This window comes from Zingiber officinale, chromosome 10A (genome assembly GCF_018446385.1).
Source record: "Zingiber officinale cultivar Zhangliang chromosome 10A, Zo_v1.1, whole genome shotgun sequence".
Taxonomy (NCBI): domain Eukaryota; kingdom Viridiplantae; phylum Streptophyta; class Magnoliopsida; order Zingiberales; family Zingiberaceae; genus Zingiber; species Zingiber officinale.
The window spans coordinates 24778298-24789953 of record NC_056004.1 but is presented as its reverse complement, the minus strand read 5'-3'; the positions used below and the strand labels follow the sequence as shown (position 1 = coordinate 24789953).

Below are 11656 nucleotides of genomic sequence, written 5' to 3'. Positions count from 1 at the left end.
GATGGGAATTATCAATTCCCACCAATGTATATAAGTGGATCATCTCCTAATCCACAAAATATGGACCAGAGTATTCGACCTCTAACTATGATGAATTTGTAAAAAAAAAAATTCAAATGAATACACAACCAAATGATATTGGACTTTTAGACCATTTATATTTTCCCTTGAAAATTTAAATACACAATTTTTATATAGTAATAACAAAATTCCAAAGGCATGGATATTCAAAGAAGACATTTCTTTAAATATTTCTGTCTTAAATATTTTAATTGGAAGAGAATATTACGAAGGGAATTTAAAATCACCAGACTTATCTTTCTTTATTTTTTAATAAAAAAAGTTAATATATAATAAATATTTATTTGTGAAATATTTGATTATGAAATTTGAAATATTTAAGAAATGAGATATTTAAATGATAATATAGATGTAGGATGTATAGACATTTGAAAAAAATATTAAATATTATTGATTGTGGATGCTCCAGGTAGATTGTATTTTCTTTTAAAATCTAACCTTTTAAATCTTCCTCCGTCCTCGTCTAGATAATTTTATTGTGAACGATAACTATATAAAGAAAAATAATATTCAAATTACATAAGATTTTACTAACCAAGATACGCTATCAGTCAACACCTAAAAATTGTCAGGGCTACGATTAACTGTTAATTTTTTTTTAATAGATGAGGTTCATTGAAAAAACTAAATAGTAAATAAGAACCAACTTCGTTTCACTTTAACCTAGCTCCTTTATAAATTTCAAGCCCTATGACATCTTCTTCAAATCAAGAATCTCAAAAAATAAAAAACATTAAAAAAAAACACATCTCAAAAACCCCAAAAGTACAGATTTATTACACCACGCACCCTCATGTGCGCGTCCGCAATGACGAATCTAGGAATTCAATAATAGAGGAATAATTTTTACGACGAATCTAAGGATGGTATCTTCCATCTCCATTAATGAAATTCCATAATACTAAGGGTTCCATCGCTGATAAAGAGAGGTGATCGTCAATGTCACCCCTTTACTGAATCTGTCCCTGCACATCCGCATGCACACTTGAGGGGCACTTGCTTAGGTGGCAGGTCTAAAACCACAAAGATACTTCATCAGCGTGACTATACAATCTCTCCGAAGACTAGCTAGAACAAATGATTGAAATCTCCAAGAAATCTTTAAGCATTTCATAAAGTGTCTATGTGTTGGATGGGCAAAATGCTTTTGATCATATAGTTACTTGGATTAGTATTCTAGATTTATAAAAATATTTATCATATTATTCACCACAATAAATTCAAATGAGTTAAAATAATACTAAAACTTTCTTTTATTTCTCAGAAATAGAACTACAATGTTTTCAAACCGAATAAGAAAACAGATGAGTGAGTGAAATTTTCCTAGCCCATCCTCCCACGTGTAGCCGTGTAGGGAGCCAAAATACCAGCTCAAATCTCCTGTCCCGAAACTCCCTGTCCCTCTGTCCCACGTAGAAAACGACAAATTTGAACAGTGTTTCTCGTGAGAAACACGTGACGAAGGTGTAAGTCAAAAAAGTCAAAAATCGCCGAACAGTTTAGCTGCGAGAAACTCTTTCAACAGCAGCCCTGCCCTAACCCTTCCCCAGCTTCTGTCCCTCCAGCAGTCGACGGCAACAGGCGAGGCGTCTGTTCCGACGAAGGCGAGCTGTCGACGGCAACAGGCGAGGCTTCTATCCCTTTCGGCAGGTCCGCCGGTGCGAAATCCCCCTCCAACTGTCGACGGCAACAGGCGTCTCCTTCCCACCACCCCTTCCCACCTTCGACGGGAGATCCTGCTTCGTCTCCGCCGTTCCTCGTCGAACATCCTGCTTCGTCTCTGCAGAAAGGTAAAAAAATGGCTTCTGTTTGAAAGAACACAGCGGTGAAATCATTTTGTTTTTTATTAACACACTCCACTCTACGAATTGCTTCCCCGATACTTTTATTCTCTTCACTCTTTTTTTTTTTAAGGGAAAAATAGTTGCTTTGTGTTTGCTCTTGGTTTTATCGGCAAAGAAGTGGAGTTTTTTTGGGCATATTCTTTACCATGTTAATTTTTCACATTACATAACAAGAGTTGAATACCTTGTTAATTAGTTGGATATTCTGATTGTTAGAACGTGCTTAATTTTTAGTTGGATACCTTGTTAGTAAAGATTAAAGCTAGCAATGTATAGAGTTCTAGAAAAAATGACTTCTTTTTTAAAGAATACAGCGGTGGAATCATTTTATTTTTTATTATGTTTTTTTATGTATTTTTTTTCTGCTTCTGGTGGAATCTGTGCCATCGAATTTGCACTGTGTGATTCCACCAAGTACATACTGTGGTCTTGAAAAATTTTGTCTCAGTTTGTTTCTGTATCACTAAATGTCAAGACAAATTGTGATTTACTCAACTGCATAAGAATTGTGATCTATTCCTAGAGCAACATAAAATCCTAAATGAAAATGCACTAGAAAGCAACATATTGTTAGAGTTTTTTGTGACTAGAGATATTAGTTATATGTATTTTAGGATTAATTTCACATCCACTAGTATGACGGTAGAGTACCAGTTTTCTTGTGCCAATTTACACTTGTGCCAATTTCTGCCAATTTTCTTGTGCCAATTTACATTGTAGAATTCGCATTGTGATATGTGTAGAAAATATATACATTTCTTAATTGTTTTTTTTGTTCAGGCTCAAGGTAATTATCATGGAATTGTCGTTGGTTGAATCTACAAGTTGTCGTAGATTGAATTTTGATGCAAGTGATGACTGTCGGGATAATGAGTTTGATGTTATTGATGAGGGTACGGACTCTACCATGTTATTGATGAGTTCTGACACATCTATCATAGAAGAATTGATGCCAAAAATCGGTATGGAATTTAAGACAGAAGAGGATGCCTATGAATTTTATTTGAAATATGCTAAACAAGTTGGATTTGGCATAAGAAGGAGTAAAAGCCACAATGATAAATCGGGTAAATTAGTTGATAGGATTTTTTGTTGTTGTGCACAAGGAAAAAGGGGAAAAGACAAACGAGATGTTTATGTGAAATCTCATCGTCCTGAAACAAGGTTTGGTTGTGATGCTAAAATGAAGATTAGTTGTCGAAAAAATGGCAACTTGAGTGTGGAGCAATTTGTTAAAGAGCATAACCATTATCTTTCAAGTCCAAACAAAACTCACCTCTACAGAAGTCATAGGAATATATCATCTTCTGCGGCAATACAAATTGAGATGGCAAGTGATGTGGGAATCCATCCAAAAGCATCTCATGATCTTATGGTGAAACAAGTAGGTGGGAGGGATAATTTAGGTTTTATTCCTCAAGATTACAACAACTACTTGCGAGCCAAAAGAACAAGAAATATCAGAGTTGGTGATACAGGAGGTGTATTGGAATATTTGCAGAAAATGCAGTTTGATGATCCTAATTTTTTTTATGCTATTCAAGTTGATGAAGATGATTTGATAACTAATATTTTTTGGTGTGATGCTAAGATGAGAGCTGATTATGGCAATTTTGGAGATGTTGTTTGCTTTGACACAACCTACAGGAAGAACAATGAAGGTCGTCCAATTGCGTTGTTTGTGGGTGTTAATCATCATAAGCAATCCATAATTTTTGGTGCAGCTTTATTATATGATGAAACATCTTTGACATTCGAGTGGTTGTTTGATACATTTACTAAAGCTATGTGTGAAAAAAAACCAATAACTATTCTTACAGATCAAGATGCAGCAATGGCAAAGGCTTTGACTTCCAGATGGCCTGAAACACATCATCGTTTGTGTATTTGGCACATTTATCAAAATGCGGCAATACATTTGAGTAGAGTTTTTTCTGAGTTCAAAGATTTTACTAAAGATTTTGCGTCGTGTATATATGATTTTGATGAAGAAGAAGATTTTATTTCATCTTGGAATATGATGTTAACTAAGTATGCACTTGAAGACAATGATTGGTTGAGACGTATGTTTTGCATAAAAGAAAAATGGGCTTTAGTATATGGACGACATATGTTTTGTGCAGATATGACTACAACCCAAAGAAGTGAGAGCATGAATAGTATTCTAAAAAGGTATGTCACTTATCAACACAAGTTTTTAGACTTTTTCAATCACTTCCAAAGACTGCTTGATGATCGTCGATATGAGGAGTTAAAAGCTGATTTTAGATCAAATACAAGTGTTCCATGTCTATTGTATCCAATTGAAATTTTAAAGCATGCATGTTCTATTTATACTCCTGAGGCATACAAGTGTTTTGAACAAGAGTGGTACAAATCTCATGATTCTATTATACAAATTTATGAGGATGTTGGATCACATACAAAATACAAAGTTACATCTCACAAAAAGAGTTACCATCATATAGTTACACTTTATTCATGGGGTCAAAAGATTGAGTGTAGTTGTAGAAAATATGATTTTGCTGGGATTTTGTGTTCTCATATTTTGAAAGTATTTACGATGAAAAATATCATGGAAATCCCAAGTGAGTATATATTGAAAAGGTGGACACGAAAAGCAAAAGATGGATACTTTGGAGTTACTGAACTTGTTGCAAACAAAGGTAGTTTGGATCCAAAAACTTGCAAAAGTATGCGATATAAAGAATTGAGTGGATTGTATGTTCAACTGGTTACCAAGGCAGCAGAGAGGGAAGACACTTACAAGGTTGTTAAAGATGGTTTGTTGAGTATGTTTCAGATGGTGGATGAGAGGTTACAAGTTAATGAACCAACTGTCCAACACTCTATTGAAAGAGAATTTGAAATTGGCGAAGGAAACTCTCTTGGAGTCAAAGGAATTAAAACAAAGAAGAAAGTGATTTCAGGTAAGAGATTGAAAAGTGGCTTGGATAAGATTTCAAAGAAAAGAAAAGCGGCGAGGAAAAATAACCAAACTTCAACAATTGTTAAGGTTTCACCCCCTTTCTTATTAAAGTCTTGTTTATTTGTTGTCATTTCATTTGAGAAAATATATAGAATTAAATCATTCTATTTTTTTTTTTTTGTATACCAGGCTATAGGAGAGCATTATGAAAGTATATCCAGCATGCCTAGTGTTGAAGGTTTGAGTATGGTCGAAACTCAATTTCAACCACTTTTGTCAACACAACTATCTCAGGTTCACTCTGATATTGGTTATTTTCAGACAAATGACCAGGAGCGATGGTAAGAAGTATACTGGAATTAGAAATGTATTTTTTCTTCTTGGATTCAATGATATTTATAACTTAACTTTCATAGCAGCCACCAGTTGTAAGTTGAGAGCCTTGTATCAGCACACACAGTACCACAAACGTGAGTTTTTAAATTTTCCAATTAAGAGCCTTGTATCTTGTTTTCATTGGTTTATTATCAGTGTCAATGTATTATTTAGTTATTTACCATAATGTAAGATATTCTTACTATCTTACATTATTGATTTCTGTTGCATACTGATATGTTGATTTATTTCTTTCTGTTGTTCTGTCTTGGTTCATTAACTTTTTTATCTTGTTTCATTAAAGATTCTTGAAAGAAGAGCATAAAATTTGCTACATTGGATTCTGGAGGCACCAGTGGTCAGTCCTGGATACATAAAGGTATATCAAGACAAGATGTACAGAACATGGACTAAGACTTGAATCCTTGAGTTTCCAGAACATGTACAGAGCAACATCCCATGTTACCTTAGGTCCATTGAGTTTCTAGTTTTTAAGTCTCCCTCTACCACTTCCCACATGGGTTCTGATTAATTTGACTCATCCCATCTAAACACAAGATCTAGATTCTAGACATATAATTAGCTGTTTGTTTCCTATTTTGCTTGTTCAGTGAGACCCCTAGTTTTCCTAAAGCCTGTTTGATTGGTCCTAGTTTTATGGCTCTATCTCATAAACAATATTATGCTCAGACTTTTTGTTGATTGTTGTTTGCTAAAAATCATCAATATTTTTAATCCGAGAAGAAAAAATATCATCATATAATTAGCACGTATTGATGTACACAAAGATAATTGTTTCCTAATTATGAATATCTTATTTTTGCACATCGCAGGTCAGAGGAGGGTTATTCTTACGCAACAAAGAGTGATGATTGATGTCTCCTTTCCATTCTAATGCATGTGAAACTATGTTCTAGTAACTAAAACGACATTTGTAACTTTTTGTAATAGCAATAGTATGCATAGTTAAGGTTTTTGTATGCTATGCAAAGTGTGTTTTAGAACCCATCTTAATATTTGAAACTCTCTTTCTATAATTATTAGCATTCTGGTTATAAATTGTTTGTTGAGCGATCTTTTCATCTTATGCATGTTTCTTAGGCACTTTGCAGAATTTGTTTTCAGATTCTTGAATCGTTCTATTTTGATTGCAACATTTCGATTTATTTGTTGTATATATTCTCAATCAGTAGAACTCTCCTAGCAATTGAATACCTGGTTTCACATGCTGCAAGAAGAAGATTTTAAATCACACACAAGAAGCGAAGTTGGCTATGTTTCAGTTTGCCAACTTCGCACACAAGAAGCCAATTTGTTTCACATGCTGCAAGAAGAACATTTTGAATCATGTTTCTCCATAAAGTTGATCAAATTTGCAATAGTATGTACATCCATATCCATGGGAACTATCATCTTATAATTTTGCTTCTTGTGTAATTAAAGATAGTCTGATAAAATTTTGAGCATGAATTTTTTCCATTCTTCCATATTCCTCATTTTCCTTGCCCTTATGGATCAAGTCCTATAAATTCACTAAAAGCCATTAGAAAAAATGATCGTGTATATCAACAATATCTTTGAGATTAACAGAAACAACATTCAAAGTGGGAAGCAATCTCGACAATCTGTGCTAAAGATGCCTTAGACATGGATAAGCAAAGATAATGTCATAACATCATTTGTTGACATACGAAGCTAACTGAAGAATACATAACTAATATTCATCCATAAACAATAAAAGCACATGTCAACATCATCCATAATTATATTTCTTTATCACATTACTACTAAACCAGACCAACTAACAAACAAAACAAATATACAGCCAAAAGAAATAAGTCCACTGTCACTAATATCCAGACGATAAACGGTACATTCCAATTTCTCATATTGTGTCCAGGATAAGCAATGTATTCACTTCCTACCCTTGGCTCCACTCTTGGCAACATCTTTGAATATATATCACTGATGTCTTCATTTAGTCTAGTATCAGACCTCACCCACTTTAACCATCCATGTTGCTTACATCTATAATATAGTCTTCCTGGGTTGTTGATTGATCTAGATACTAGCACCAATGCTTTTATTCCGCAGTACTTGCATTGTACATTTTCAAATTTGGTATGGTCGAAACTGCTGTTACTTGATGATGCCATTTAACATCAACCTACAAAATTAAATTCAACAAAATTAGAGCTAATTAAGAGAATCCATCAGAATCTAAAATGAGACAAATTGAATCTTCAAAGTAAAGGGAAAAGTATCATCTAATTTATATGCAATTTATAATGATGTATCTCATTATGATAAACATGCTAGACAAATTATGTCCTTTCAACTACTAGTGTTTTCTTAGTAAAATGTTTACAAAATGAATCTAAAAAGAAGATTATTTCTTTATGTTGTAGTTTTTTAAAATTTATCTTTATGCTTGAACATGTCCTACATTTGAAGCTAAAATATAATTATATAATTATCAAGGAACCAGTTGGGTCCCACTTAAAAGAAATGATCACGTAGTAACACCTACTTACAAAATGAAACAGCATAAAAATTTTTGTAACAGCATTAAAAAAGAGAACAATGATTTAGTAAAAGTTTTATAGAACATCTGCAAAAAATATTACAACTGATGAATTCTGTTGAAATAAGAAAAACTAAAAATTTTAGTTTTCATTCTTCCTTTAAAAGCTCAAAGTGCCATAGCTTTTATCTTATTCTCTATTTCATTTTTTTTTTTTGTTACAATCTTCAAGATTTACGTCAAATTGTTAACATGTATTATCTTTTTTTTTTAATTATCTCCTTGACCACATAATTAATCTAATTGAATTCGAATGGTTCAGGCCACAAATAAGATTACTAAATCAAGCGCAATTTTAATTATTTAGCTTGTAGGTTATTTTAATTTGTGAGAACTAACAAGGTATTTTAGCTTTTAGCTTTTAGGTTATTTTAAATCAAGCTTTAATCTTTACTAACAAGGTCTCTTTCTAAAAATTAAGCACGTTCTAACAATCAGAATATCCAACTAATTAACAAGGTATTCAACTCTTGTTATGTAATGTGAAAAATTAACATGGTAAAGAATATGCCCAAAAAAACTCCACTTCTTTGCCGATAAAACCAAGAGCAAACACAAAGCAACTATTTTTCCCTTAAAAAAAAAAGAGTGAAGAGAATAAAAGTATCGGGGAAGCAATTCGTAGAGTGGAGTGTGTTAATAAAAAACAAAATGATTTCACCGCTGTGTTCTTTCAAACAGAAGCCATTTTTTTACCTTTCTGCAGAGACGAAGCAGGATGTTCGACGAGGAACGGCGGAGACGAAGCAGGATCTCCCGTCGAAGGTGGGAAGGGGTGGTGGGAAGGAGACGCCTGTTACCGTCGACAGTTGGAGGGGGATTTCGCACCGGCGGACCTGCCGAAAGGGATAGAAGCCTCGCCTGTTGCCGTCGACAGCTCGCCTTCGTCGGAACAGACGCCTCGCCTGTTGCCGTCGACTGCTGGAGGGACAGAAGTTGGGGAAGGGTTAGGGCAGGGCTGCTGTTGAAAGAGTTTCTCGCAGCTAAACTGTTCGGCGATTTTTGACTTTTTTGACTTACACCTTCGTCACGTGTTTCTCACGAGAAACACTGTTCAAATTTGTCGTTTTCTACATGAGACAGAGGGACAGGGAGTTTCGGGACAGGAGATTTGAGCTGCCAAAATACCCCTGTAATTGCGGAAATTTTTTGCCCCTTCTAAAAGCCATCTTGCATTTGTCGCGTCCACGTTTCCTCAATCATTTGAGCACAAATCCATAGCTGCCGCTGCTTGTGCTTTGTGCTGTATCCCTTCCAGATGAACTCATTCATAGACAAGATTCTTCCCTTCTAAATTAGTGAAAAATGTCTGAAAAAGAGGAACTCTTCCTCATGTAGTTCCCGTTGCTTGCTAATCATGGAATCTCTGTTTTTGTGAACAGAGATGAGACGCCGTCTTATGTTATCTCTGTCCCCTGCATTGTTTAAGAGACGTGAGCTGTAATTTTTGGCATTTTTCTGTGAATTGTTTAACTCGCAGTGCGAAATTGAGTGCAGTTTGATACCTCAAAATACGTCTCTCGCAACTGTCCCCACAGCCAAAAGACTCACGTGTGGGTGTACCATCGGACAACGATTTGTTCAGATTTGAATCAATTATAATCTGGATAAGGATCAAATATACACATCGTTAGTGTTTGTTGAGTGAACAGATAGACAACCTATATTCGCCATTGAATTAATTCTAAATTGATTGATTAAATAATTGAGATTTTTCAACAGGTCCATACAATTCTGACAAGTCAGCAATCAGGATCCACAAGAATGAATACTACTCTGTTTCAAGTGGACCTGGATAGTGCATATGCATACTGATATGGAATCTTACGGATGGATCCGAATAAATATGATAGTTAAAGTTAAAAGGAGTTGGGATTTTACTTAGTCGATCGGTCCTAGAAGATCCAGTGCTTCATTTCCATATTAAGATATTTATTATATCTCTAATTATTTGATAGTCAATCGAGTTTAAAAGATATTTTGTTGGGTGTTGGAGGAGATGAAGGGGTACCATTTTCCTTTCATTTCTCTCTTTGCTGCAAACGCTAAGGAGACGAAGGAACGTCCTTTCCCTTCGTCTTTCTCGATTTTCTTATAAATGGTACGTCCAAGCCATAAGAAGAAAGGGAAAAGACCATAAGGGGTGAAGGGACGGTGATCAGTATTGGTCGAGCAAAGAAGAACGTCCGAGAGGCCAGGGATTTAGCTCGTAAACCTTGAAGCACTTTCCGGTTACCCGTGATCATGCTTCCGACAGCAGCAACATCCGAAGGTTCTTCTTTGATTTCTTCGGGAAATCACTATGAGTGGTTACAACTTTTTTCTATGTTTGATCCATGCTAACAAATAGGCAACAATGGTATCAGAGTCATTTTAAAAAAAAAAACATGAAGAAATCGTGACATTGCGATTTCAGCGATCTCTGCCAGAATCGTATCCCGAATCACGATTTCCATCCGGCTACATGGGAATCGTACAATCCTCGGTGGCATATAGTTGCGGCAGAGAAGCGTCGGTGACTGCGTTTAAATACCAATGAAAGTTGGCCGCGGGATGCCTCGCATTTGTCGCGAGAAGAAGATGAACAGTACATTTTTTATTTTAATCGATTACTCAATCGATTCAATTATTTGAATCGATTTGATAAGGAATTGAATCGATTCAATTCATGGCACAGTGAATCTTGTGTTTAATCGATTCTTCAATCGATTGAGAAAAAAAAAATGCAATGAATAATATTTTGATGAAGTACAGTAAAAAAACGTGAGACCATGCATGAACACAAACATACATGGTAAAATTTAATTAAATGTATTTATTAATTAATTAAATGTATATAGAAATGTATTATTAATTAATAAATATATTTAATTAATTTATGGTTCAATTAACTAAAAATTGAATAAGACCAACTTGTCCAATCAAACGCAGGTCTGGTTTAAATTATTAGTTGATTTAAGCATACCAGCTTGATTCAATGATACCTAGATCTGATTTAAATTATTTGTTGATTTAACCAGTTCAGTATATTATTGAATTAATTGGGATCGTTTTGATTACATAAGTTAGACTGATCAAATATGACCAGATTAGTTCTGTTGTATCAGATTTGATTAAAAGATTAGATTTGTTCTAATGGATTAGACTTAATCCAATGGATGAATCAAACGGACTTAAGTTTGATCAATGAGTCTGAAATTGACTTAAATGGGCTTAAACAATAACATAACCTAAGTCAGAAATCTCTGTCCAATTAGATTAGTTCTAATGAGGAAACGGAATAAACTAAGCTTAAGATCCAGATTCCTGATCGACCGATACAATGTGTCAATCACATAAGACTCCCCAAATAAAGAAAATTTATTTTTCTTAATTGCTTGTGTATTCTGTATATATTTGTTCTATATTGATCGGTACTTGTTACTGGTCTGTCGGTTTTGTACTGATATCATGATTTTCAATTCCAGAACAATATACACAATGAATGGTCGCTATGAATGACAACATGAGCTATGGGAGGAGATCAAGAAGCTGAAATATGACCCGGATCACGGAGTATGTAGGCTTATTGGTCAACTCAATTGGATGTTCTGGAATCTAGAGCAAGAAGGGTATGGAAAAGGTATGGAAAAGGATCACGGAGTATGTAGACATGACCTTGATGCCTATAAGGTATGGAAAAGGAAGGACTCCATTTCTAAGGGAATATTGATTAGTTCAATAGTGGATGACCTGGTATTTGAGTATGAGTCATTACCATCTCATGTTGTCTGGGTAGCCCTTAGAGAAAAGTACAGTGGAGTAAGTCTCAGTAAGTTATGTTAACTAACAATTAAATTTGAT

The 11656-nt window shown here is 34.5% G+C and overlaps 2 protein-coding genes across 6 annotated transcripts; one reads left to right on the top strand and one right to left on the bottom strand.

Moving 5' to 3' along the window:
• The first annotated feature begins 1575 nt into the window (after positions 1-1575).
• Positions 1576-6282, top strand: LOC122028269 (protein FAR1-RELATED SEQUENCE 5-like). 5 transcript variants are annotated; one of them, XR_006124688.1, is made up of 6 exons: positions 1576-1871; positions 2706-4941; positions 5044-5195; positions 5274-5324; positions 5534-5608; positions 6063-6282. XR_006124688.1 is itself a non-coding variant. In XM_042587307.1 (5 exons), the coding sequence occupies exons 2-4, from the start codon at positions 2722-2724 to the stop codon at positions 5284-5286; spliced, it is 2385 nt and encodes a 794-aa protein (XP_042443241.1). In that variant the 5' UTR covers positions 1576-1871; positions 2706-2721; the 3' UTR covers positions 5287-5324; positions 6063-6282. The 5 variants fall into 5 exon arrangements, 2 of the variants coding, with proteins under 2 accessions (XP_042443241.1, XP_042443240.1); XR_006124686.1 differs by having other exon boundaries at positions 5271-5324; XM_042587307.1 differs by lacking the exon at positions 5534-5608.
• A 612-nt stretch (positions 6283-6894) lies between these two features.
• Positions 6895-9085, bottom strand: LOC122026535. The gene is made up of 3 exons (XM_042585273.1): positions 9025-9085; positions 8510-8835; positions 6895-7396 (listed from the first exon to the last, which is right to left on the bottom strand). The coding sequence occupies exons 1-3, from the start codon at positions 9083-9085 to the stop codon at positions 7313-7315; spliced, it is 471 nt and encodes a 156-aa protein (XP_042441207.1). The 3' UTR covers positions 6895-7312.
• Positions 9086-11656: the final 2571 nt, after the last annotated feature.

Excerpts from the sequence above, each read along its gene's own strand:
- LOC122028269 (XM_042587306.1), top strand. The coding sequence starts at position 2,722 with ATGGAATTGTCGTTGGTTGAATCTACAAGTTGTCGTAGATTGAATTTT. Across the intron at positions 4,942-5,043 it reads AAACTTCAACAATTGTTAAG|GCTATAGGAGAGCATTATGA; the intron begins GTTTCACCCCCT and ends TTTGTATACCAG.
- LOC122026535 (XM_042585273.1), bottom strand. The coding sequence starts at position 9,085 with ATGAATGAGTTCATCTGGAAGGGATACAGCACAAAGCACAAGCAGCGG. Across the intron at positions 8,836-9,024 it reads GCAGCGGCAGCTATGGATTT|GTGTAAGTCAAAAAAGTCAA; the intron begins GTGCTCAAATGA and ends CACGTGACGAAG. Across the intron at positions 7,397-8,509 it reads TGCTTCGTCTCTGCAGAAAG|GTTGATGTTAAATGGCATCA; the intron begins GTAAAAAAATGG and ends TTAATTTTGTAG.